This window comes from Hylobates moloch, unplaced genomic scaffold, assembly GCF_009828535.3.
Source record: "Hylobates moloch isolate HMO894 unplaced genomic scaffold, HMol_V3 SCAFFOLD_8, whole genome shotgun sequence".
NCBI lineage: Eukaryota > Metazoa > Chordata > Mammalia > Primates > Hylobatidae > Hylobates > Hylobates moloch.
The window spans coordinates 76,736,797-76,762,098 of record NW_026652283.1 but is presented as its reverse complement, the minus strand read 5'-3'; the positions used below and the strand labels follow the sequence as shown (position 1 = coordinate 76,762,098).

Sequence of the window (25,302 nt, the reverse complement as noted above, 5' to 3'; positions counted from 1 at the left end):
AGATACCTATTGAAAAATGTAAGTTTTATTTACAGATCAGGCCACAGGTTACAAAATTAAAACCAACAGTAGTTTTGAATTATCTGTACCAGCTAGCTGAACTAGCCATATCAGTTGTTCTTTCCAGTCATTCAGCATTGTAGTAAGAAAACACTTGGTAAGGCAGATGGAGACATATTTACAGTCTATAGTCTGTCTGGGAAGCTGACTGCCAGACAGAGCAGTTTGTCATCTTTACCCAGCTGACACATCTTTTTCCATGGCTTGCTACCGATAGGCATCGAAGCCTAGCAACTGTTACTTCCCACACATGCTATCTTCCAGGACTTCCTGAGAAATGCTTATAGTTCATATTCTGTTTCACTTTATGTTCGAGATCTCGGTATATCTTCGGATTAGGTTGAATTTTCCTGTTGGGTCTGGAATATACCATTTTTCCCAAACATCAGTATATGAAGCAGTCCTTCCCCATGGCTTAAAATGTCCATTCCAATGGAGTAACTTGGCAGCCTTTACAAACTGAGGTGAATATCGTTTTCCAGCACTGGAACCTTATATTTGAGACAAACAGCCACATCATTGCGCCATGTGAAATTGTGCAGAAAACTTAAGGGAAAGAAAGAATATACCCCGTCCCTGAGGATAGTTCTTTAGATAGCAATTCTTTACTAGCTTATGCCACTGGTTAATTCTACTTACCAAGGTGGCGTACATTCCACATAGGATCGATGGTAGAGTGCTGTTGATAAAATACGATAAGCAGAGGAGGTGTTGTGATGCTACCAGCCAGGGTTCTGCTATACAATCCCTCTCTTGGGACAGAAAACAAATGTTAGTGAAAAGTACTGACTAACTCCTGTTAGTCAAGACTCTCGGAATTGAAATATAACAGTTTTTCACAGTTAGTTAGGCTAGTTACATACTTACTCTACATTGAGTTTCATCCATTTTTCCAGTTGGTTAGTTATATTCTGTCGTTTCCATTCTGTCAGGTTTGCAACAAAAACTCCAGGATTAAATGAGCAAGTGCTGGCTTTCATGGAAAGCTTACGAATTCTTTCCTTTTTATAGTCAAGATAGCCAATGTAATTGTACTAAAAACACAAATAGGATATATGTACTTACTTACTTACTGCTTCAAACAGAATAGATACAATATTATAGCCAGTAGAGAGAAGAGCTGTTAAACTATGACTTCTTCAGATTAGAAAATAGATATTTGAAATTCCAAGTTAGAATAGGAACCTAGACGTTGACATAATAAACCAGATGTTCAAGAAGAACAATTAGGCTGTCCATGAAGAAGTCTACAGAAAAGCAGGCTTGAGTTTTGGGATGAAATGATTGGGGAGTGTAAATTGCAGCAAAGAGATCCCTGAATTTGCAACCTCTTCCCATTAAACGATATTGTAGCAAGAGGGGTGTTTGGAAAGCAATTTACCTGGTTTCCTGCTCCACGGATGACAACTTTAGTAGAGGCTGAATCACAATCTTCTGAAAATGCAGCTGCATGTCCTGGCTTCAGTGGTGTATTGTAAAGGGCAAGAATATCACCTGAAATAGACAAGATGTTAAGATTTACATTTCAGTTGCCTTGAGAGTTCCCTGTTACTCCCACTTCTCCCTATGGTGACCTTTTATAAAACCATAAATAAAACAACCACTACAGCCCACTGTAGCCCATTATTTAGCAATTGTACTCAGTCTGGGTGGAGAACAGCACTCATGGTGACATTTTTGATACCTTGCACAATTACATCATCATCCATGTATATGGCCTTCTTTGCACTGGGAACCAGAATTGGCAAGTAGAACCTTGCAAAGGTTAACTGGAAAAGGAAAGAATAATTGGCATAGGATACTGCACTGGCTGTGCCTTTATTTACATAGAAACTCCTAGGATGCTTTCAGTACCCATTCAGGAGAAGAAAGGACTCTTAGAACCACCCAGGCTTGGTCCCCAGGAAACTACTTGCACTATACCCACAGATACCCAGGTATTCCATTATTTCCTAATACTGCCAAGTACAAAGAAGGATGCATGGAACTCACAGGTTTCATGGATTCCCCCTGGTCAGGATCCTCCTTTACTTTCCCTTCCAAAAGTTTAGGGTCAAAATTGACAATTTTGTATCTGATGCTTTTCAGGGAATCACTGTTGAGCCAGGACCTGATGAAGATAAAACACTATATTTTAGTTTCAAATAATGTCTCCAAACCAATGAGGGAATAATGCAAAAGAAACCCTATGGACCAAATAGGTGTTTTCAAGCTCCTTTTATCTCTGAGCTTTGGTTTCCTCGTCTGAAGTGAGGGTAATTCTCACCAAAGTCCCTCCCTGAATTAAGATTTTATGGCAATTATCTTCTAACACTAAAACTACTCTAGAAAAACAATATAGAATTGAGAACATTTCATCACCACCTGGACCATCCAACTCTTAATCCTCCAAATACACTAGGAAGAAAAGGAGTCAAAGTGACGGTACCAACAGTAATCTCTTATCTACAGACTGACTTCTTAATTCACTGTGGTGACCCTAATTGCACCACTCAAGTCTGAGGCACTACCTGTAAGAAAAAACTGTTTGCTAAAGGAGTACTGCACATTTTTTCTAGGTCAGTTTCAAATCAGTGTTTTGTGGATACTTAGTGTTATTTCTGTAGTCTATTTTTATACAGCTTCTGTTTCTGTATTTTAAATGGGTTCAGAATTTACAGCTTTAAAAACTAAATATGAACCATGGAGAGGGCCACAAGGACCAAAATGTTTTAGAAATTTGACAACTGGTTAATTTGTTAGACCAACAAATTTGGAGTAAGTTTTATAAGTCTTATTCATTTTCAAAACGGATTGGACTATCCAAGTTTCCCCAGATCACTCTGGGCCAGGATTTGGATCAGGATCTGTGATCAGCTTCATAACACTACCTTGCCATTGTTGCTAAGTCCCTTCCCATTCTAGACCAGAACTGCTCCGAGCATGTCCATGAAATAAGGAACTTGTGACTTGTAAATCAACATTTACTGCTGCCTTCACTGAGAAAGTATTATCAAAACACCGTCAGGTGGGGTTAACAGTTCAGAGTGACAGTTGACTTACTTCCTGGCATGAGCTCCTTGTATCACTTCTCCTATTATGGGGATATGCTCATAATACAGTCCTAAAAAAATATGTCATTTGTACAGTTTATCAGTGGTACAATTTCAATTGTATAAAACAACATACAAACCACAGAAAAACAGTTCCTGGATTGGCAGCTGGCCTGCTCTAGATCATCCTCTAGAAGCAGAATCACGTAAGCAGAGCTCACCGGAGATGGTCTGCTGTATTGTTGAGAGTAACAATGTGGAAAATCACATTGGAGCGAGTGTTCTGCTGAATGCTGTTTATGGCTGCAATGGCCCCCCCAAGCCTGTCTTCAGATGCAGCGATGACCACAGGAATCTCCTCTTGTCTCCCATCTACTGCATGTCGGAGAGCATTTGGGACAAAGTCTATAGGTTGAGGCCCCACAATTCCTGAATCTGAAAAAACAAGGAAGGCACTGTGATACAATCTCATGGGCTTTTGATATAGAGTCCAAGACATGGAAAAAGGGAAGGTAAGGATTATGGTACTGATTTACCTCATTCTCCCCCATTAAACTGAAGCATATAGCCCTGAAACTTTCCCTGTATGTAAATAAGCTTTTGGAAAAGTGGAGGAAGCATTTTTTAAAATACACTGACAGCACTTTGATATACTACTGGTAGGAAAATTGTGGGCGGCAAGCCACCCAGGCGCTGAGGCAAGAGACCGAGGACACGAGCTGTTCCAGTATAATAAAATATAAAACAAGAATAGTTATACCAGATATAGATCTTAGATATGATTATATATTAATATCATTAATCATTAGTTTGTAGCAATTACTCTTTATTCCAATATTATAATAATCCTCGCTCTATAATCATAACCTAGGAAAAACCAGGCCATACAGAGATAGGAGCTGAGGGGACATAGTGAGGTGTGACCAGAAGACAAGAGTGCGAGCCTTCTGTTATGCCCAGACAGGGCCACCAGAAGGGCCCCTTGGTCTAGCGGTGACGCCAGCGTCTGGGAAGACGCTCGTTGCCAGGCGGACTGTGGTCTAGCGGTAGTGAAAAGCGTCGAGGAACAACACCTGCTACTTAGCAGACCTGGAAAGGGAGTCTCCTTTTCCCCGGGGGAGTTTAGAGAAGACTCTGCTCCTCCACCTCTTGTGAAGGGACTGACATCAGTCAGGCTTGCCCACAGTTATCCGGAGGCCTAACCATGTCCCTGTGATGCTGTGCTTCAGTGGTCACGCTCCTAGTCCGCCTTCATGTTCCATCCTGTACACCTGGCTCTGCCTTCTAGATAGCAGTAGAAAATTAGTGAAAGTACTAATAGTCTCTAATATGCAGAAATAATGGCGTAAGCTGTCTTTCTCTTTGTCTCCTCTCTCTGCCTCAGCTGCCAGGCAGGGAAGGGCCCCCTGTCCAGTGGACATGTCACCCACGTGACCTTACCTATCATTGGAGATGACTCACACTTCTTACCCTGCCGCTTTTGCTTTGTATCCAATAAATAACAGCGCAGCCAGACATTCGGGGCCACTACTGGTCTCCGCGCATTGGTGGTAGTGGTCCCCCGGGCCCAGCTGTCTTTTATCTCTGTCTTGTGTCTTTATTTCTACACTCTCTCGTCGCCACACACAGGGAGAAGCCCACTGACCCTGTGGGGCTGGCTGGACCCTACATCTTTAAAATATACTGACAGCACTTTGATATACTACTGGTAGGAAAATAACAGAACCTGTTAGAATGTATTGTGGCAATTTGTATCAAGAGTTTCCTAAGGACAAAATCTGAAATATAATCAAAAGAAAGAATTTTATTTAAATTGTGAAAACTTAGCAGCTCACTAAATCAATGTTTTTCAAGTCACAAATCACAAGTAGGCATGAAACCAACTGAGTGAGTCACAATCAATTTATACACAAAAAGTTTCTGGATTGCAATAGAAGACTGAAGTAGAGGCCGGGCGTGGTGGGTCACGCCTGTAATCCCAGCACTTTGGGAGGCTGAGGCGGGTGGATCACTTGAGGTCAGGAGTTTGAGACCAGCCTGATCAACATGGTGAAACCCCATCTCTACTAAAAATACAAAATGAGCCAGGTGTAGTGGTGAACGCCTGTAATCCCAGCTACTTGGGAGACTGAGGCAGGAGAATCGCTTGAACTCGGGAGGTGGAGGTTGCAGTGAGCTGAGATTGTGCCACTGCACTCCAGCCTGGGCAGCAATAGGAAAACTCCGTCTCAAAAAAAAAGAAAACTGAATTAGAATACCAAAGAAAATATAGTGTATCACATAAGGAAACTGCAATTACTGTCCTGTATACATTCTTGGCTTTCATTTTTTTTTTTTTTTTTTTATTCCTCATTGAACTCTGGTATTTACTATGTGCCAGGCAATATCTAGGCACTGGGGTTACAGCCATGAATAAAACATCCCTAACTTTCTGAGGATAGACAGCCAATAAGCAAATACACATGTATGTACATGTGCTACATGTAATGTATTTCCTATTGTAGGGCTGCCATCAAAAAGTCTGAAAGCTGTTGTACCAAAAGATGTTATCCTGTGGAAACAAATTAATAGACATTAAAATTATGTACGAAGAGTTTCTACCATCACAGTGACATGCTTATGATATACAGAAAAACATGTCATGTACAGTTTATATATAGTACAATCTCAACTGTACAGAAAAAAAGATGTGTAGGAAAAAACTGGAAGGTACTAAGCCAAAATTGTAAATGAAATCATTCAACCAACCAATATTTATTGAACAGCTAGTATCAGCCGTCATCCATAGGCACAGAAGATAAAACTACACAAATTGCCTTCATGGAGCTTGAATACTGTTGTCTCTTTTTTTTTTTTTTTTTGAGACGAAGACTCACTCTGTCACCAGGCTTGAGTGCAGTGGCGTGATCTTGACTCACTGCAACCTCCGCCTCCTGGGTTCAAGCAATTCTCCTGCCTCAGCCTCCTGAGTAGCTGGGACTACAGGCGCATTCCACCACGCCCAGCTAATTTTTGTATTTTTAGTAGAGACAGGGTTTCACCATGTTGGCCAGACTGGTCTTGTACTCCTGACCTCGTGATCTGCCCACCTCGGCCTCCCAAAGTGCTGAGATGGTCTCGATCTCTTGACCTTGTGAGATGCCCACCTCGGCCTCCCAAAGTTTTGGGATTACAGGCGTGAGCCATTGCTCCTGGCCGCTATTCTCTTTTTTATAAACTTTCCTACCAGGAACATGCATTACTTTATATGTATCATACATATATACACGTGATAAAACATGCTATCAGAGCACTCCGTGAAAGTCAGGGGAAAGCTATTATAGTCTCTCACTCTGGTCAACTATGGTGGGTGGCAATCCAAAAATGATTTTTGACAAACACTCAAGCCTCAAACATTCCTCAATACCAAGGGAGAACAGTACGAATGACTAATTCAATATACTGTGCAATATATTATACAACACAGTGATTTTTAAAAATCATTTGACAAACTTTTATTGCTACAGTCCCACTGATGCAGCTGCACAGCTGAAGGAAAGTAACTAGACTGACACTCCAGTGACTAGAGCAAGCATGAAACACCAAGGACACTTGTCTGCCCTCACTTTCTGAAGCCCTGTCCTGCTGACATGAACAGATGGCAGCCCTCAGAGGCTCTCCTAAGGCCTCTGATTTGGTGAAAAGGAATATTCTGTCAGATCAAACCCTTAACAAACAACTGATAATACTACTGGAAAAAGAAGAACTTAGGATGTGCGACAGAGAATACCAGGTCCGCAACAGATTCTAAGGCATTATTAGTAAGTGTTCCCATACCTGTAACCTCATTCCTTAACAAACTGCTCAAGCGGAGGAAGTTATGGTGCAAAACCAGTAAGAAGAGAGCAACAGCCAGGACCAAGATGATGATGTTTACTGAAATAGATAGGGAAAACCTATGTTATACCTCTTTATCTTTGACCAGGTATAAAAACAACTTAACTTGTAGAAAGAGCATACCTTTACGGAATGACATCTTTTTCTTCTGTCATATAAATATTAGTTTTTAACCCTACAAAACAAAAACAAGCCCCCAAAGTCAGTAAGTACATGAGAAGGGACATCAAAATGCCCTAACGCTTTTTTTTTTTTTAAATTCAGGAAGAAACGAGGCATATACAGTATTCTGCCAGAAACTCATTTTGAATTAACAGTTTCCAAGAACCCAATTTGGGATCTGAAATTTTTGTGGTAGTCATTAATAAAAAACTTAAAAATAAGTTGGAGAAATAGATAGCCTTAGCCTTGTACATTATACATCACAAGATGAAAAGCAAAAGAAACATTTAAGAATTAAGTTTCAGCCAGGCAGGGTGTCTCATGCCTGTAATCCCAGCACTTTGGGAGGCCGAGTGGGGTGGATCACGAGATCAGGAGTTCAAGACCAGCCTGGCCAAGATGGTGAAACCTTGTCTCTACTAAAAACTGCAAAAAAAATTAGCTGGGCGCGGTGGCAGGGGCCTGTAATCCCAGCTGCTCAGGAGGCTGAGGCAGGAGAATCCCTTGAACCTGGGCAACAGAGGTTGCAGTGAGCCGAGATCACGCCATTGCACTCCAGCCTGGGCGACAGAGAGACTCTGTCTTTAAAATAAAAAATAACATAACATAACATAACATACTTAAGTTTTCTACTTAAAATTCCTAAAGTAGACATGGATTCAGGTTGTCTATGACCAAGTAACCTAAGGTCTTAGCCTCATCAGTAAAAACATGCCTGTTCAGAGTTGTATCCCATTCACCTTTAACATGAGTGTCCTCAGAGAAAAGAATATTATCCAAATTCACTTGACAAACCCACAGCACAGAAAAAGTTACAAAAATTCACAAAATCCAATCGATATCAAAAGTATGGAGTGCATTTCTAGCCATTGTAACTAGCAAAAAAAAAAAAAGGCTTATTTTAGTTTATTATTTTTTGAAACGGAGTCTCATTCTGTTGTCCAGGCTGGAGTGCAGTGGCACGATCTCAGCTCACTGCAACCTCTGCCTCCCTCATTCAAGCGATTCTCCTGCCTCAGCCTTCCCAATAGCTGGGATTACAGGCGTGCGCCACCATGCCCAGCTAATTTTTGTATTTTTAGTAGAGATGGGGTTTCACCATGTTGGCCAGACTGGTCTCGAACTCCTGACCTCGTGATCTGCCCACCTTAGCCTCCCAAAGTGCTGAGATTACAGGCGTGAGCCACAGCGCCCGGCCAAGAAAACATTTAAGGTGCTATTCTCAAAAACCATCTCTGTTAGCTAGCTATTCATCTCTTAAGAAGGTGGTGTCTAATTGTCACACTGTCCTGGTTGGTCCTCCTCAGCTCATCTGACCTTCACTTTTTCAAAACAATTCAGTGGAAACAAGATAGTAGGTGGAACTAAATTTATTAAAAAAATAAATTCCTTCAACAAGCTCTGGGTAAAATGTTTCCTTAAAGACATTTTACCAACCAAGATATCGTGAACCTACCTTTTAACCCTTTCTTACTTCATCTTCACCCATAGTAGTACCCAACACTTACATAAGGCTATTAATTTTACAAAGCACTTTCAAACATAGCATATTGCAATGCAAGTTAGTTCATTTGTTTTTTTAGACAGGGTCTCACCACGTTGCCCAGGCTGGCCTCTAACTCCTAGGCTCAAGCAAGCCTCCTGCCTCAGCCTCCCAAGTAGCAGGGACTACGGACAAAGTAAGTTTGAATTAACTTCATGCTAGGAAAATTGTGTGCCTACCAGGCACTTAATTTCTCAAGGCCTTTGTAAAGAAGAGAAATATATTGAAAAACTGTTTAAAAAATTGGGGTCTGGGCACAGTGGCTCATGCCTATAATCCCAAAATGAAAACAACAAGGCTAGGATGGGGGGATCAACTGAGCTCAGGAGTTCAAGACCAGCCTGGGTAACATTGTGAAAGCTCATCTCTACAAAAAATACAAAAATTAGCCAGGCATGGTGATGTGCACCTGTAGTCCCAAGCATTTGGGAGGCTAAGGCAGGAGGATCACCTGAGCCAGGGAGGTCAAGGCTACAGTAAGCCATATTCATGCCACTGCACTCCAGCCTTGGGTGACAAAGCGACACCCTGTCTCAAAAAAATAAAAAAATAAAAAACAAAACGGGATCAGCCAGGCACTGTGGCTGATACCTATAATCCCAACTATTCAGGTGGCTGGGGTGGGAGGCTACCTGAGCCCAGGAGTTCGAGACCAGCCTGAGCAACATAGTATGACCATCCCCTGACCCCATATCTAAAAAAAATTTCTTTTTAAAAACAGGATCACAGGCCAGATTACAAATTAGGGGGAAAATACACATCTTTCTTTCTCTCCTCTTTTTTTTTTTGAAACAGAGTCTGGCTCTGTCAGCCACGCTGCAGTGCAGTGGCGCCGTCTAGGCTCACTGCAACCTCTGCCTCTCAGATTCAAGCAATTCTCGTGCCTCAACCTCCCGAGCAGCAGGGACTACAGGTGTGCGCCACCACGCCCAGCTAATTTTAATAGAGAGAGGGTTTCACCATGTTGGCCAGGCTGGTCTTGAACTCCTGACCTCAGGTGATCCACCTGCCTCGGCCTTCCAAAGTGCTGGGATTACAGGCCTGAGCCACCAGGCCCAGCCCACACACATCTTTCCAAAGCAGTATATATGAAGTACAATGTATCAGTGAACTTCCTCTCATACACATCAGGGCACCATGGCTCACGTCTGTAATCCCAGCACTTTCGGAGGCCGAGGTGGGTGGATCACTTGAGGTCAGGCGTTTGAGACTAGTCTGGCCAACACAGTGAAACCCCGTCTCCACTAAAAACAAAAATTAGCTGGGCGTGGTGGCGCATGCCTGTAATCCCAGCTACTCAGGAGGCTGAGGCAGGACAATCCCTTGAACCCAGGGATTGGGTTCCCTGGAGGCTGAGGCAGGACAATCCCTTGAACCCAGGAGGCAGAGGTTGCAGTGAGCTGCGATTGGACCACTGCACTCCAGCCTGGGCAACAGAGCGAGTCTTCGTCTCGGAAAAAAAAAAAAAGGCCACACAGAGATATATCTATTTATACACACAACAGAAAGTCTGTTCAAACACACCAACAAATACAGAGCATGGGAAGGAAACACGAATAAACTCTTGCCCATCCCTCTTTCTGCCTTCTACACGTCCTGACTCCTGAGGTCAGAAAAGTGTCAAACGTGTCTGCATTTTACTGTTTGGTCTCTGCCACGTGCAAGGATGAAAGGGCACTGAGGATATACAAACACTTTCTCCTACCCTTTCATCTGGCTGGCCCCCACTTGGCATTCAGAAGTCAAGGTAGCCTCTTCCAAACTCCACGTTGAGCTGCACCTCCCCTGAGCTCCCACATCTGGGCCTCCCTCTCCCAGGGCTAATCCAGCTGTCATGTATTTCTGGCGTGATGTGGCTGTCTCCCTTGACACGCTCTGGGCTCTTCCAAGGCAACAGCCTGGTCTTGGTAACAACCGTGTCCCCGGTCTGCTGTCTGGCACAAACAAGGTGCCGTGAATATTTACTGGTTGCATGAATGAGGACAGCAGTGCCACCCTGTCCCAGGAGTGCCTAGAATCCCACTGTTTGTGGCTAACCCAGAATACATAACCTGGGGGCCGGAGAGCCAGCTGGGACCCAGAGGCCCGGGTTCCTCAGAACGGTTTCTCTCCAAAACGTGGGCATCCCACCCGGCTGACGGTAACGGAGGAGGGTCTAAGATTTAGAGATACACCAGCCTTGAAAGAGAGGCTGAGTGAACCTTTGGCTGGCCTCTATCGGGAGGGCCCAGCCTGGGTCTGTGAGGGTCAGTAAAGCCGGCCAGAATGTGAGAGGCCAGAGTTCGGGAGCCCCCAGATGAGGGACTCTCTACGCGGATGAGAGGGACAGCCGAGCACCGGGGTCCCCTCTCCAAGGGAATTCTCTCTCTTGTGGATGCCGCCTAGGGTAGCCCCCCTAAATTCCAAGGGTCAGTAGGGCCCCCCTTACACTTTGAAGTGATCGGAAAGTGATGTGACGCTCCAGGGATCCCGCCAGGCTCAGAGATACCCCTGGTTAGGACTCCGACAAGTGGTTCTCCTCAAAGGCTCGCCGCGGCCGCCCTTACTGCAGGCGATGGAGGAGATGAGGATGCAGCCCGCGCCCCGGCCCGCCCTGCCAGCTAAGCGCCTGCGCCGCAGGCCCCGGAGCCCAGCCCGTTGTCTGGCCGCCCGCGTACCCTGCACGCTGGGCCAAGCCCACTTGCCCTCTAGCTCCGTGGCAGCCGCGCAGCCCCACAACGCCCAGCCAGCCCGCGGCGGTAACCGCTAGAGCGTCGCGCCAACCAGGCGCCGCGGGGCAGCCCTGCCGCCGGGGTCCTCGCAGGGAAAAGGCCGTCGCCATGGAGACGCGACGCGCCCCGGCGGCTATTGGGCCGCGCAGGCACTGTCAAGTACAGTTTTCGAGACGGGGTCCGCGGCTCCAGGCACCCAGCAGCACTGACGGCGAACCCTTCACGGGCGCGCGATGCCTCGACACGGCGGCCGCCACCACCACCTGAGCTGCCCTCGCGGGCAGCACGCCGCGGCAAAAGCGCACGTCGCCTAGCGATGGCGCGGGGCGGGGACACGGGCTGTGCCGGCCCGTCGGAGACTTCCGCTTCCGGGGCCGCCGCCATCGCTCTCCCGAGCTTAGAAGGCCCGCCTGCCGACGCGCAGTGCCAGACCTTGGCCCTCACGGTCCCTAAGTCTCGGTCCCCCTCGCCTCGCAGCCTGCCACCCGCGCTCGGCTGCCCGTCTCCTCAGCCAGCCATGCTGGAGCATCTGAGCTCGCTGCCCACGCAGATGGTGAGGGCGCAGCCCGGGGACCTCCGCACGCCGCTCTTGGGCCTGGCAGCTTCGAAGCCCATGTCGGAGCACCGACCGGGTGCTGCGCTGTTCCGGGCCAGGATAGTTACCCTCCACCCTCTTTCCCGAATTGCCTCCTGGGTCCCCTTCTCTTCTACTCCGCGAGAATCTCCTGTCCATTCTCCGTGAGGGTGTTTCAGTTCCTCCCGGGAAGCCCAGAATTTAATACCTTGCCCAGGCCCTTAGGAGAGCGGGAGACCCTGATGTTGGGGTTACCCTGTGGCAAAGTTGTGAGGTCAGGGCAGAAATTGTATCTCTTCGGCGGTGGAACCAATTCTTTTTTTCCTCTGCTTCACCCCAGGATTACAAGGGCCAGAAGCTAGCTGAACAGATGTTTCAGGGAATTATTCTTTTTTCTGCAGTAAGTATTGGTTTTACATTTAATCTCCGCCCCCGCCTCCCTCCCAACCCTCAGTTTGAGTGTGTTTAATATACTTCATTTGTCTCTAGATAGTTGGATTTATCTACGGGTACGTGGCTGAACAGTTCGGGTGGACTGTCTATATAGTTATGGCCGGATTTGCTTTTTCATGTTTGGTAAGAAATTTGTGGGTGTTAGTGGCAACTTGGGTTTTGTGAGTCGGGTTGGTTAGACCTCAGTAGTGAGACCCAAAGCCAACATTTCCCTCATCCTTCCAAACAGCGTTTCCCTTTGCTATCATTGGAAAAGTAGAATGCGTTTCCCTTTGCTATCATTGGAAAAGTGGTGTCAGATGGTGCAAACTATATAAAAGGATACAGCTTATTTCCTTTGGCAGCTACTCGAGGTAATAATCTTAAGGTCAAAGCCAGCAGGAGTTTTTCATGGTGCTCACATTGCCCCCTCACCTTTTATTTATTTATTTATTTATTTTAAATTTTTTGAGACGGAGTTTCACTCTGTTGCCCACGCTGCAGTGCACTGGGGCGATTTCGGCTCACTGCACCTTCTGGCTCCCGGGTTTAATCGATTCTCCTGCCTCAGCCTCCCGAGTAGCTGGGACTACAGGCGCCCACCACCACACCCAGCTAATTTTTGTATTTTTAGTAGAGACAGGGTTTCACTGTGTTGGCCAGGCTGGTCTCAAGCAATTCGCCCACTTTGGCCTCCCAAAGTGCTTGGATTACAGGCGAGAGCCACCACGCCTGGCCCCCACCTTTCTTTTAGGTTTTAAAGCCATTTGTGTAGGCAGTGAGCCTGTTGCCATCATCTTACAGTATTTTGCATGGATGGTGGCACAGAGCCTTTATCGGAATACGGATTTTTTTGTTTTTTGTTCCCTCAGCATAGGAGTCATTTGGGAACTTGGTGTTATACGTAATGATTTTTTAAACTTTTAATAGCTATAATTTATGCATTTCCTCTTTTCTGGCCCAGCTGACACTTCCTCCATGGCCCATCTATCGCCGGCATCCTCTCAAGTGGTTACCTGTTCAAGAATCAAGCACAGACGACAAGAAACCAGGGGAAAGAAAAATTAAGAGGCATGCTAAAAATAATTGAGGTTTTCATGATTCAGCACCTGCTTTTGTTTCCTGTGAAATGAGCTAAATTGCTTTCATACCCCAGATAAGAGCTAAAACCACCTAATGCTCTTATGGCACAGCTGTGTATAGATTTAGTTCTCTTTATACTTCATTTCTAGCCCAGTTGGGTTTTGATTTATATAAGTAGTTTAGACCTTCTCTTCATAATCTTGCTCTGAGATGGGGAACAGAACACACAAGTATGCAGTTTCTTTCAGGTGTAAATAATGAAGAATAAATGCCTCATAAATGATAGTACAATGTAACTATCAAAGTTTTATAATTCATTATGAGTTGTTTAACCATTTTAATGTTTCCAATTAAACCTCATAGTGCAAGTTCTTTGTCTAAAGGGTCTTCTGTTCATTATTCTGCAAGGAAGATAATTAGTAAAAGCCTAAGTTAGAAGTTCATGGCCAGGTGCAGTGGCTCTCACCTATAATCCCAGCACTTTGGGAGGCTAAGGCAGGAGGATGACTTGAGCCCAGGAGTTTGAGACATTTCATGGTATATAATTAATAGTTGCCACTAGAACATTAGTTTCATGAGAACAGGGACTTGTTTTGCTCACTGCTGTCTGCCCAGTACATAGAAGAGTACACGATGCATTGTAAGTACTTAAGATTTATTGAATGAATGAGAACTGCATTGTACAATATGGTGCCACTAGACACGTCTATTTAAATTAAAATTAAAGTATAAAACTTACCAAACTAGCCATGATTCAAAGGCTCAATAGCTATATGTGACTAGTGGCTACCATATAAAACATTTCCATAACAAAGTTTCATTTATCAGATCTTCTATAGAACCTTGAATAAAATTTAATAGACAAGTGATTTTGTATTTAACATTTCACCTTTATTGAATACCTATAAGGCCATTCTGATAATGGATCATGTACTAAGCAACAGGAAAAAAAAATGCAAGAAGTAAAGGTTGTGCAGGTGATATTCAGTAACACTGCAGTGTAGCCAGAGCAAGGACATAAAACTTCCTTAGCTTTATAAGTCTATGGAAATCAAAACTTCTAAAAGAGAAAACCAAAATCAGAATTACTGACACTTTAGGCCAGGCATGGTGCCTCAAGCCTGTAATCCCAGCATTTAGGGAGGCCAAGGCAGGCAGATCACCTGAGGTCAGGAGTTCAAGACCAACCTGGCCAACATGGTGAAACTCCATCTCTACTAAAAATACAAAAATAAGCCAGGCATGGTGGCATGTGCCTGTAATCCCAGCCACTCGGGAGGCTGAGGGAGGGGAACTTGAACCCAGGAGGTGGAGGCTGCAGTGAACCAAGATCGCACCACTGTATTCCAGCCTGGGCAACAAGAAGACCATCTCGAAAAAAAAAGAATGATTGACATTTTAGAACTAATGCTAAAAGAGTATGACATCAAAGTCTCTGAACTGTGGCCAAAGGTATATTTGGAAGAAAATTCATAGTCTTAAAGATGAGTTTTTAAATTAATTTAGGAAGATGAATTAAGCACTCAAGTAAAAACAATAAAAGTGGGAAGAAAACAATGTTTAAACAAAATAAAAATATACAGCATGGGAATAAGAAAGTATGGGGGAAGTCAGGTGTGGTGGTTCATACCTATAATCCCAGCACTTTCGGAGGCCAAGGTAGGAGGACTGCTTGAATGCAGTTTGAGACCAGCCTGGGCAAGAGACTTCCTCTCCACAAAAAATTTTAAGAATTAGCCAGGTGTGGTGGTGCATGCCTGTGGTCCTAGCTACTTGAGGGGCTGAGGTGGGAGGATCACTTAAGCCCAGGAAGTCAAGGCTGCAGTGAGCTATGATCACCTTACTGCACTCCAGGCTGGGTTACAGACCAAGACCCTGTCTCAAAAAAAAAAAAAAAAAGATACGGGTGAGATTCCTTTAATTCTAATAAAATATCACTTTATACCAATACATTAGAAAAATTAAGTAAAACTGATGACTCTCCAGAACGATGCGGATTTCCAAAACATGCACGGAAAGGTGAATAGCTCAAGGATACCAAGTTTGCCAAAGATTTGTTCCCAACTGGGCATTGGGACTTGATGGTTTTGCAAGTTGAGTTCTAGCAAACCCTTCAAAGGGAAAATAAGAGTTATCAGAAACCAGGCTGTGAACACTGTAAAAGGGCAGGAAGTATTGTTTTATTCACCACTATATCCCTAGCTCCTGGCAGAGAACCTGGCACACAGTAAACTCTTAAATAAAAATTTGTTAAGTGTGCCGGGCGCGGTGGCTCACGCCTGTAATCCCACCACTTTGGGAGGCCGAGGCGGGCGGATCACGAGGTCAGGAGATTGAGACCATCCTGGCTAACACGGTGAAACCCTGTCTCTACTAAAAAAATACAAAAAAATTAGCCGGGCATGGTGGCGGGCAACTGTAGTCCCAGCTACTCGAGAGGATGAGGCAGGAGAATGGAGTGAACCTGGGAGGCGGAGCTTGCAGTGATCCGAGATCACGCCACTGTACTTCGGCCCGGGGGACAGAGCGAGACTGTCTCAAAAAAAAAAAAAAAAATTGGTTAAGTGGCTGTAAAGGGAACATTTCATTAGAGTATTTCTGTGAGTGTGTATAATTTTCAAAGATATATTTTTAGTTATAGAAACTGAAAACAGGGCTGGGCACAGTGGCTCATGCCTGTAATCCTGGCACTTTGGGAGGCTGAGGTGAGTGGATTGCTTGAGCCCAGGAGTTCGAGATCAGCCTGGGCAATATGGTGTAACCCTGTCTCCACAAAAAATACAAAAACTAGCCAGGTGTGGTGGCACACGCCTGTGGTCTCAGCTACTAGGGAGGCTCAGGCAGGAGTATCACTTGAGCCCCAGAAGTGGAAGCTGCAGTGAGTTGAGATCATGCCACTGCACTCCAGCCTGACTGACAGAGTGAAACGCTGTCTCAAAAAAAACCACCTGAAAACATTTCTGGAGCAATATTTATTTTTAGAGTCCCTCGAATACAGAAGTGAAAATGTACTATTCAAGACTTGTATTTAACTTCATAAAATTTCTTTCCTAGATGGGTATCACCTCTTATTAAACAACTAATAAAATATGTGCTATATAATCATACATTTAAAACATGGAAAGACAGCTAATATCTTAGAGTACATGAAGACAAACTTCAGGAGACAAACATTAAATATATCCAAAAACTAAATGGACCTGGACTTTGCTTACAAATTGCTTAAATGGAAATGAAATTTGTGTTTAAGAAATGTTTTCACTGATGGAAAAATAAATCTAACAAAACCATTATGTAAAAACATACTGATTTACAAAGCCAATGTGTCTCAGTTTTAATTTGTATATACCCTAGATGAGGTTTATATTAAATGAGACTATTAAAAGTCCATCAATGTGTAGAAAAGAAATTCAGCTGCTGAAGTACTAGATAGAACTTCATATTCTTTAAATCTATTTCTAGAACTGTGAATTGACTTTTTAAAATTTTATAATTTATCAACTACTCCTTAAGGTTATTAATACTAGCAGGAATTATGATGACATATTATGTCATTTGTTTCTCCTATTGCTTTTATCTCTACATTACAATATAAAATTTTCAATCCAGCATTTTATAGCTCTGTGTTTAAGTTAATTAGTACCTTAAAAAAATAAAATTCTAAATATAAACTTGGTGGATTAAGGCTCAGTAAACAAACAACAGATTTGTCCTCATAAAGAGACTATGAAAGCCAAAGTTTTTTTTCTTTCGTGATCCTGGTTCATATTCTGTTCTGTCCAATTTCTTTTCTGTAGGAAAACCCCAAAGAGATATAAAAAAGAGATATAAAACAGTGGTGAATGGCTTCCAAATGACTGTTTGCCCTTGTTTTTTAAGCCAAACACCTCTAAAAATAGGTCTTTAATTCTGGCAGCAGATTAGGACAAACACTCAAAAATTCATGTTTTCTTCAAAAAATTTCAACTGGCGAGCTTTCACACTGTAAGTTGTATACTTTTCACCCATGTGCTCCTGCAAACGTACCTGTTTGAGAAACAAAAAGAAAATCAGTATGTAGTAGGAAAAAATATTTCTGTAATCTTAGAGGAAGGGCTTTTCTAAGCATGACATCCAAGGGGGAAACCATACAGTTCAGTTTACATAAAAATTTTAAACTTCAAGATGTTTTGAAAAGTCATAAGAAATTAAAGAGCAAACAATAAACTAGGGAAAACATTTGCAACATTCATGCCAAAGGATTAATAGCATTCGTATATAAAGAGTTCTTAAAACAAAATCAATTTCATAGCGAATTCAGCAAATTCATTTATATATGTATGTAAATGTAAATCCCATATATTTACAAAATAATCATATAAATAACCACTTAGTGAAATGGGAAAAGTTCCCTTGTCCCTCCTGCAGGGCGTGCGATGGGGGTGTGGCTCGCTTCTTCAGTGCCCCGCTGCTCAAACCTCTAGGGGACCATACAGACAGGCAGGCTTTGGGGCTCCGACCCCATGGTAGTGTCTAGCAGTGAATGTTTACAGCTGAAGCCCCAGTGGGCGTGTGTTACAGGGTGCTCTTTTAGTTTAGCCATCTGTAGGCAGCTTGTGTTAGCTCAATTAGACCCTTGCCCTATCACAAGGACAGAGGGCTTTCTGTACCCCAGGGTTCTTGCCTTGGTGTACCGGAAGAATCAGATCACACGTGGGCTTGGAGAATGACTGCAAGGTTTTATTGAGTGAAAGTAGCTCTCAGCAGATGCGGGAACCTACAGATGAAGGGAGATGGTTTTCCCCTGGAGTCTGGCCGCTCAGCGGACAGGGTTCTCCTCCAGCTACCCTGGCCAAACTCCACCTAGTTCTGCTGGTCGATGGCCTGCTGGCATGCTGGCATCTGTCAGTGTGCTCTTCCGCTGGCATGCTCCCCTCGATGTCCTCTCAATGTCCAGCTGCTTGTGTCTTCTTCTGCCAATGTGTTCCTCTCAACATCCAACCTCTTATCTGTGTTCCTGCGAGGGTCTCGGGGGGTTTTTATAGGCACAGGATGGGGGAGTGGCAGGCCAGGGTGGTCTTGGGAAATGCAACATTTGGGCACAAACCAGCAGTGCCTGTTCTCGCCTAGGTCCATGGGCACAGATCTGAGGGTGGAGCCCTAGCCAGAGGCCACGCCCTCCCTTACCCAGTACTTCCGTCCCCCTTCCATATCATTAGCATACATAAAATTCAACCTGACCAGTAATAAAAAAAGTACTATGTGACATTCAATGTATGCTTGTGGAAAGAACTGTTCAAAATTAAAATAACACCTAGTATGTTAAACAGATACTGTGAACCTCCTGAAACAATGCACTGAGGGCATATTACTTCTATGGTATTCCTGCCAAAAATGTATAACCTAAATCTATTCATGAAAAAACACTGGAAAAATCCAAACCAAGGGACATTTTATAAAACACACAGCCCAGGCTGTCTCATCCTTCTGAGCAGCCTGCCATGAATCCTCTCTCTCTCAGGGTGTACTGCCTATTCTGCACTTAACTTTCAAAATATTATTTTTCTTTTGCAATAAATTATTCTATGCTGCAAAAAATAAAATAAACATATGGCCCTTACTCCTCAAAAATGTCAAAGTCAGCCAGGCATAGTAGCTCACGCCTGTAATCCCAGCACTTTGGGAGGCTGAGGCAGGCAGATCACCTGAGGTCGGGAGTTTGAGACCAGCCTGACCAACATGGAGAAACCCCATCTCTACTAAAAATACAAAATTAGCTGGGTGTGGTGGCGCATGCCTGTAATCCCAGCTACTCGGGAGGCTGAAGCAGGATAATCGCTTGAACCCGGGAGGCGGAGGTTGCGGTGAGCCAAGATCACACCATTGCACTCCAGCCTGGGCAACAAGAGCAAAACTCCCTCTCAAAAAAAAAAAAAAAAAAAAAAGTCAAAGTCAGGAAAAACAAAGTGAGGAAATGTTTCAAATTTAAAAAAACATACAATTAAATATAAAATGTAATCCTGTTTGGTTCCACATCCAGCATGACACCATAAGGAGCTCTGTAAACCTCCCACCACCCTCAGCGGCCAGGTACCGTGGCTCACATCTGTAATTCCAGCACTTTGCAAGGCCAAAGCGGGCTGATCCCTTGAGCTCAGGAGTTCAAGACCAGCCTAGGCAACAGGGTGAAACTTTGTCTCTACAAAGACTACAAAAAATTAGCCAGGTGTGGTGGTGTGCACCTGTAGTCCTAGGTACTTGGGAGGCTGAGGTGGGAGAATGACTTCAGCTGGGGAGGCAGAGACTGCAGTGAGCCGTGATCATGCCACTGCACTTCAGCCCGGGCTACAGAGCAACTCAAAAAAAACAAAGTCTCTGGAAATGGTGCTAAGAGAAAATGACATCCGAATTTTTAAATAAAAATTATAGGAGGCTATTGTTTTGGACTGAACTCCTGCACTACTGATGGCAGTCGCGGGCCATCCGGAGCAGCTGCTATCATCGCGCTGGCAGCAGCAGGGAAGTGTGAGCGGTGATGGCAGGAACAGCTGCAGAAGAGCAGTGGCACCACTGGCATCTGTACCCCTGAAGCAGCTGACCAGGCCACGCCCACCTTCGCATGGTCAGGACCTGCCCCCAGACCCGGATCCTCCACCACTCCAGACACCTGCTACAGCTGTGGGGAGGGCGGGGGGAGGTAGCAGACAGTTCCCAGAGCCGCCCCTGGGAGCCCCGCCCAGAGCCCACTGCCCTGGAGGTTGCTAGGATGGGGCCAGGCTGTCACCTGCTGGTGGGGGAGCAGCATGGTCGGGCGCAAAAGGGCAGGCAGAGAGGTGCCCCAAGGCAGAGCCAGGCCCGAGCGGCCCCAACTGTCCCCGCAGGCTCGGGGGTGTCTGTTCCCACTACCTGGCCTCTCCCTATTACCCCCACCCCCAGCTCCAATCTCAGAGTGGGGTAACCCCAGGCACGGTCAAAGCCTGGCCAGGTCTGCGCATGTTTGGGGCAGCAATGACACACCAGCACCCTGCCACTTTGTCCCCCTCCAGACTTTGGGCTCCAACAAGCGCAGGATGGAGAGAGTAAGCTGAGCAGGAGCGCAGGGCAGCTTGGCACCGGCCTGCACGTGTACCGTGGCATGAGCAGCCTGGGCCCGAGCAGGAGGCAGACAGGCTACTGGGCAGAAGGGGTCAGGTCCCCGGTGAGGCCCCACCTTCGGGCCAGGGAGGGTGCAAAGGCTGGGGACCAGGCTGCTAGTCCCATAGACCAGAGTGGGAACTTGTGGTGCCTTTTCTGGGCCTACCCATGGACCAGTCGGCAGGTACTTCCTCCCGTTTAAGTCCCCTAAAAGCCCTGGGCTCAGCCACAGCAGAACAGACAATGGGACGGCCAGCTGCAGGGAGGAGCTACCCTCTCTGCTGAGAGCTCAATACTCATCAAGATGAGTGGGGCTGAATACTCCACGAGATACCCTGTCTATGGAAAGGAGGTGCCCCCTGTGGATCTCCTCTGAGCTGTTCTCCCTTTTTTTCTGAGACGGAGCCTTGCTCTGTCACCCAGGCTGTAGTGCAGTGGCGCAATCATGGCTCACTGCAACCTCTGCCTCCTGGGTTCAAGCGATTCTCTTGCCTCAGCCTGCCCCGTAGCTGGGATTACAGGCACATGCCATCAGGCCCAGTGAATTTTTTTTGGTATTTTTAGTAGAGACGGGATTTCACCATGTTGGCCAGGCTGGTGTTGAACTCCTGACCTCGTGATCCACCCACCTCGGCCTCCCAAAGTGTTGGGATTACAGGCATGAGCCACCACGTCCAGCCTGAACTGTTCTCTCAAAGAAACTCCTCTTCCTCTTGCTTACCCTTCACTTGTCCGCATACCTCTTCCTGGTCACAGGACAAGACCTCGGGACCCATGAATGGTGAGGCTAAAAGAACTGTAAACAAACATGTTAGGAGCTGAAACATGCCTCTTTCTCACCACGTTGCATGTGAAGAGGAGAGAAGAGCTGTGGCCCTTCAAGGAGCCCAGACCTGGGAGCTCCCCAAGCCAGGGCTGTGACTTCCTCTTTGGGGCACTGTGGTCCCTGGCATCTCCAAGCTTCCCCAGTGCTCCCCGGTGCCAGCAGTGGAAGTTGCTTGAGGTGCACCTGGTCTGGCCGTAGCTTCACAGAGGACCAGTACCCATGCCAGCACCTGGAGCTGCCCGCCCCGCTGCAGCAACTAGCGTGTCTGACTGCACAGTGACTGGACCCCATGCTCACTCCCACACCCCTCACCGCTCCATGCCTGACTCTCCCTTGGCAGGCATGGGATACAGGCTGGTAATATAGTGCAATGCCAGGCCATGGGCAGAACAAGCCCAGTGGGCCCAAGTAAAACTCAGGCAAAGGCACCATCAGCCACAGACGTTTCTGGCCAGAAAAGTGACACCCCAAAGATCTCGTAACACTAGGCCCAACTGTCCAGACTAAAAATCATAATGGAGTCACTCATGCTCACCAAACCGAAATTGAGCTGTCATCTGGCCTTTCAAGAAATCGAGAGAATGAAAGAGGTAACAGCCTAATTTCCCAAAGAGGCCAGTTTCAACTGACGTCATATGAAGCTCTCTGTTTTAATCTTTCATCTGCAGTAACCTGATGTTAACCAATCAGCTTATTTTTCCATTATTCTGTCTCCCTGTCCCCACCCTAAAATGACCAATCCACTTTTTTTCTGGAGCAACCCTATTAACTGAGACCAATCCACTTTTTGTTCTTTTTTTCTTCTTTATCCAACCCCTTTTCTGTCTATAAAGCCAATCTCCTCTGCTTCACTCATTAGAACACTTATTCTATTTTACAGAATGAAGTGTTGCCCAATGCTAGAATCACAATAAACCTAATTGAGATCTTTAAACAAAATGTGTTATAATTTTGTCTTTTGACAGAAGAAACATTTATTTGAGAAAATCTAAACTTTGGTAAGAACGGTAAGAGTCAGTGGTATGAGAATCACGACCAACTGCCACCTTTCTCCACCCCACCTAAGTGAGACAAAAATTCTACTCCAGGCCAGTGAAGGCAAGAACACAGGCCTTTGTTTCCCTGCAACTTCCAGTTGAAAGGTTATCTTCTTGGGAGGGCAGGACATTGGCAGATCTCATCCTGCTGCCTGTTGTTGAGGCTACATTTCAGGAGGGTGCAGGCAAGAAGTGGGAGCTCCCTTCTTCCACCTAGCCCAGGGTACTAGGATGTAGGTTCTACTTTGGGTACAGGACTGCTAAAAATTATGGGGCCCAGGCCAGGTGTGTTGGCTCACACCTGCAATCCCAGCACTTTGGGAGACCGAGATGGGTGGATCACTTGAGGTCAGGAGTTTGAGACCCAGCCTGGCCAACATGGTGAAACTGCATCTCTACTAAAAATACAAAAATTGGTTGGGTGTGGTGGTGAGTGCCTATAATCCCAGCTACTTGGGAGGCTGAGGTAGGAGAATCACTTGAATCCAGCAAGCAGAGGTTGCAGTGAGCTGAGATCGCACCTCTGCACTACAGCCTGAGTGACAAAGCAAGACTCCATCTCAAAAAAAAAACTATGGGGCCCCAAATCACCTCTTCCCCAGACCATAAAGTGAAGATTCCATGTTAGTGAAATGCCAAGAAGTATGCCAAGAAGACCAGAGGCTACTGCCCATCTCCCTCCAAAACCGAGTGCTAAGTTTCTAAAGTGGGGGTATCACTCGGAAGAGTGCCATTGTCTCCACCCACAGCTCCATAGCCATCCTCACAAACTTTGCTTGGGAATAGAAACAGGCCATAAAACAGAGCACCAAATCTCTTCCTAAATGAACTGACTTCATTTGGAACAGAATATGGAGTTCCAGCCTCAGAGTGCTTTCAAAAAGAGTGGAAGTATAACTGAGTACCTCCACTTTAATTAAATTATTATTATTATTTTTTTTTTTTTTTGAGACAGAGTCTTGCTCAGTCACCCAGGCTGGAGTGCAGTGGCACGATTTCAGCTCACTGCAAGATCTGCCTCCCAGGTTCATGCCATTCTCCTGCCTCAGCTTCCCAAGTAGCTGGGACTACAGGCGCCCGCCACCACACCTGGCTAATTTTTTTTGTATTTTTAGTAGAGATGGGGTTTCACCATGTTAGCCAGAATGGTCTCGATCTCCTGACCTCGTGATCCACCCGCCTCAGCCTCCCAAAGTGCTGGGATTACAGGCGTGAGCCACCACGCCAGGCTTATTATTATTATTCTTTGAGACAGTCTCATTCTGTCATCCAGGCTGGAGTGCAATGGCACAATCTCAGCTCACTGCAACCTCTGCCCCCCGGGTTCAAGCAATTCTCATGCCTCAGCCTCCCTAGTAGCTGGGAGCGTATGCCACCACACCAGGCTAATTTTTGTATTTTTAGTAGAGACGGGGTTTCGTCATGTTGGCCAGGCTGGTCTCAAACTCTTGACATGTCAAGTTACCTGCCCACCTCAGCCTCCCAAGGTGCTGGGATTACAGGCATGAGCTACTGTACCTGGCCTCAATTATTTAATTATTTTAAAATTCTTTATTTTCTCTCTCTTCTTTTCCTCCTTTTTCCCACTTCCTACTTAGCTCTTTAGAAATACAATTATAGGCTGGGCATGGTGGCTCATGCCTGTAATCCCAGCACTCTCTGGGAGGCCGAGGCAGGTTGATTACCTAAGGTCAGGAGTTTGAGACCAGCCTGGCCAACATGGCGAAACACTGTCTCTATTAAAAATAAAAAAATTAGCCAGGCATGGTGGCAGATGCCTGTAATCCCAGCTACTTGGGAGGATGAGGCAAGAGAATCGCTTGAACCCAGGAGGTAGAGGTTGCAGTGAGCCGAGATCATGCCACTGCACTCTAGCCTGGGCGACAGAGTAAGACTCCGTCCGTCTCAAAAAAAAAAAAAAAAAGAAATACAATTATAGCCTTTTACCTTCTCTTCATCAGACACTTCCTACAGGGGTAGTTCAACTATGTGCTTAGAAGCTCCAGAGTAGAACTCTTTCTTACCCACTAGGAGGTTGTCTCGAGAGATAACAGTAGATTCACAACCCAATGCCTGCCCACAAAGAAACCAGCAGTCACCACCTTGATCACCTGGTAGATAAGCCACCAATCTAGCACGCAGACCCCTACAACTGCTCGCATCCCCCCAACCCGCCATGTCCCATTCATGTTAGGCCCTTTTTTTTGAGATGGAGTTCCGCTCTCGTTGCCCAGGCTGGAGTGCAATGGCACAATCTCGGCTCACCGACCGCGACCTCCACCTCCTGGGCTCAAGTGATTCTCCTGCCTCAGCCTCCCAAGTAGCTGGGATAACAGGCATGCGCCACCACGCCTGGCTAATTTTGTATTTTCGGTAGAGACAGGGTTTCTCCATGTTGGTCAAGCTGGTCTCAAACTCCCAACCTCAGGTGATCTGCCCGCCTTGGCTTCCCAAAGTGCTGGGCATACGGGGGTGAGCCACCGCACCTGGCCTTCCCCCCCTTTAAAAGTGCTTACTTTCTGCTCCAAAGGAGGAGTACCCTTAAAGGCAAAAATCCTCTACTTCCCCTAAGCTAAGCTTTGGAATAAAAAGTCACTTTATACCAGACCTTGCTCTTGTTAATTGGACTCTGCAAGCGGCAAGCAACTGAACATGTGTTTTAGACACAGCAGTAGAAAGGCAACTGGGAGGAGATAAGCCAATTCATTGGAGATGTAAACTAAACTATAGGCTGGGCTAGTTTGCAGAGAGGATTACAAAGCTGGGAAGAGGCCTCTTGGGGTCAGAAAAAAATCTCAGATACTGACATTGGGAGCAATCCTGTCAAAAGAGTCCAAATTTAATCAGATCAGT

At 45.6% G+C, this 25,302-nt stretch overlaps 3 protein-coding genes across 9 annotated transcripts in view; 1 reads left to right on the top strand and 2 right to left on the bottom strand.

The window, feature by feature from the left end:
* Positions 1 to 9: 9 nt before the first annotated feature.
* Positions 10 to 11,461, bottom strand: GLT8D1 (glycosyltransferase 8 domain containing 1). 5 transcript variants are annotated; one of them, XM_032161311.2, is made up of 11 exons: positions 11,102 to 11,459; positions 10,379 to 10,607; positions 7,092 to 7,143; positions 6,909 to 7,007; positions 3,314 to 3,527; positions 2,053 to 2,170; positions 1,745 to 1,829; positions 1,442 to 1,554; positions 928 to 1,094; positions 700 to 812; positions 10 to 551 (listed from the first exon to the last, which is right to left on the bottom strand). In XM_032161311.2, exons 3-11 carry the CDS (start codon positions 7,105 to 7,107, stop codon positions 361 to 363), a joined length of 1,116 nt encoding a protein of 371 aa, XP_032017202.1. In that variant the 5' UTR covers positions 7,108 to 7,143; positions 10,379 to 10,607; positions 11,102 to 11,459; the 3' UTR covers positions 10 to 360. The 5 variants fall into 5 exon arrangements, with proteins under 5 accessions (XP_032017202.1, XP_058298121.1, XP_032017203.1 ...); XM_058442138.1 differs by lacking the exon at positions 10,379 to 10,607 and having other exon boundaries at positions 11,102 to 11,218; positions 11,331 to 11,459; XM_032161312.2 differs by lacking the exon at positions 10,379 to 10,607 and having other exon boundaries at positions 11,331 to 11,461.
* A 172-nt stretch (positions 11,462 to 11,633) lies between these two features.
* On the top strand, positions 11,634 to 13,841 carry SPCS1 (signal peptidase complex subunit 1). Its single transcript, XM_032161315.2, has 4 exons — positions 11,634 to 11,937; positions 12,299 to 12,358; positions 12,448 to 12,534; positions 13,355 to 13,841. The coding sequence occupies exons 1-4, from the start codon at positions 11,701 to 11,703 to the stop codon at positions 13,478 to 13,480; spliced, it is 510 nt and encodes a 169-aa protein (XP_032017206.1). The 5' UTR covers positions 11,634 to 11,700; the 3' UTR covers positions 13,481 to 13,841.
* A 270-nt stretch (positions 13,842 to 14,111) lies between these two features.
* NEK4 (NIMA related kinase 4) overlaps positions 14,112 to 25,302 on the bottom strand; it is a 67,137-nt gene continuing 55,946 nt past the window's right edge. Inside the window, exons 15-16 of one of the 3 annotated variants that reach the window (XR_009214412.1) lie at positions 21,308 to 21,382; positions 17,477 to 17,499 (exon numbers count right to left, since the gene is read on the bottom strand). Coding sequence is in view for 2 of the 3 variants with exons in the window: in XM_058442135.1 (XP_058298118.1) it covers positions 15,435 to 15,584 (150 nt within the window). In the remaining variant the exon portion in view is untranslated. Of the gene's footprint in view, positions 15,585 to 16,426; positions 17,500 to 21,307; positions 21,383 to 25,302 lie in introns of those variants that run through there. The other 2 variants (XM_058442135.1, XM_032161308.2) reach the window with 2 other exon arrangements.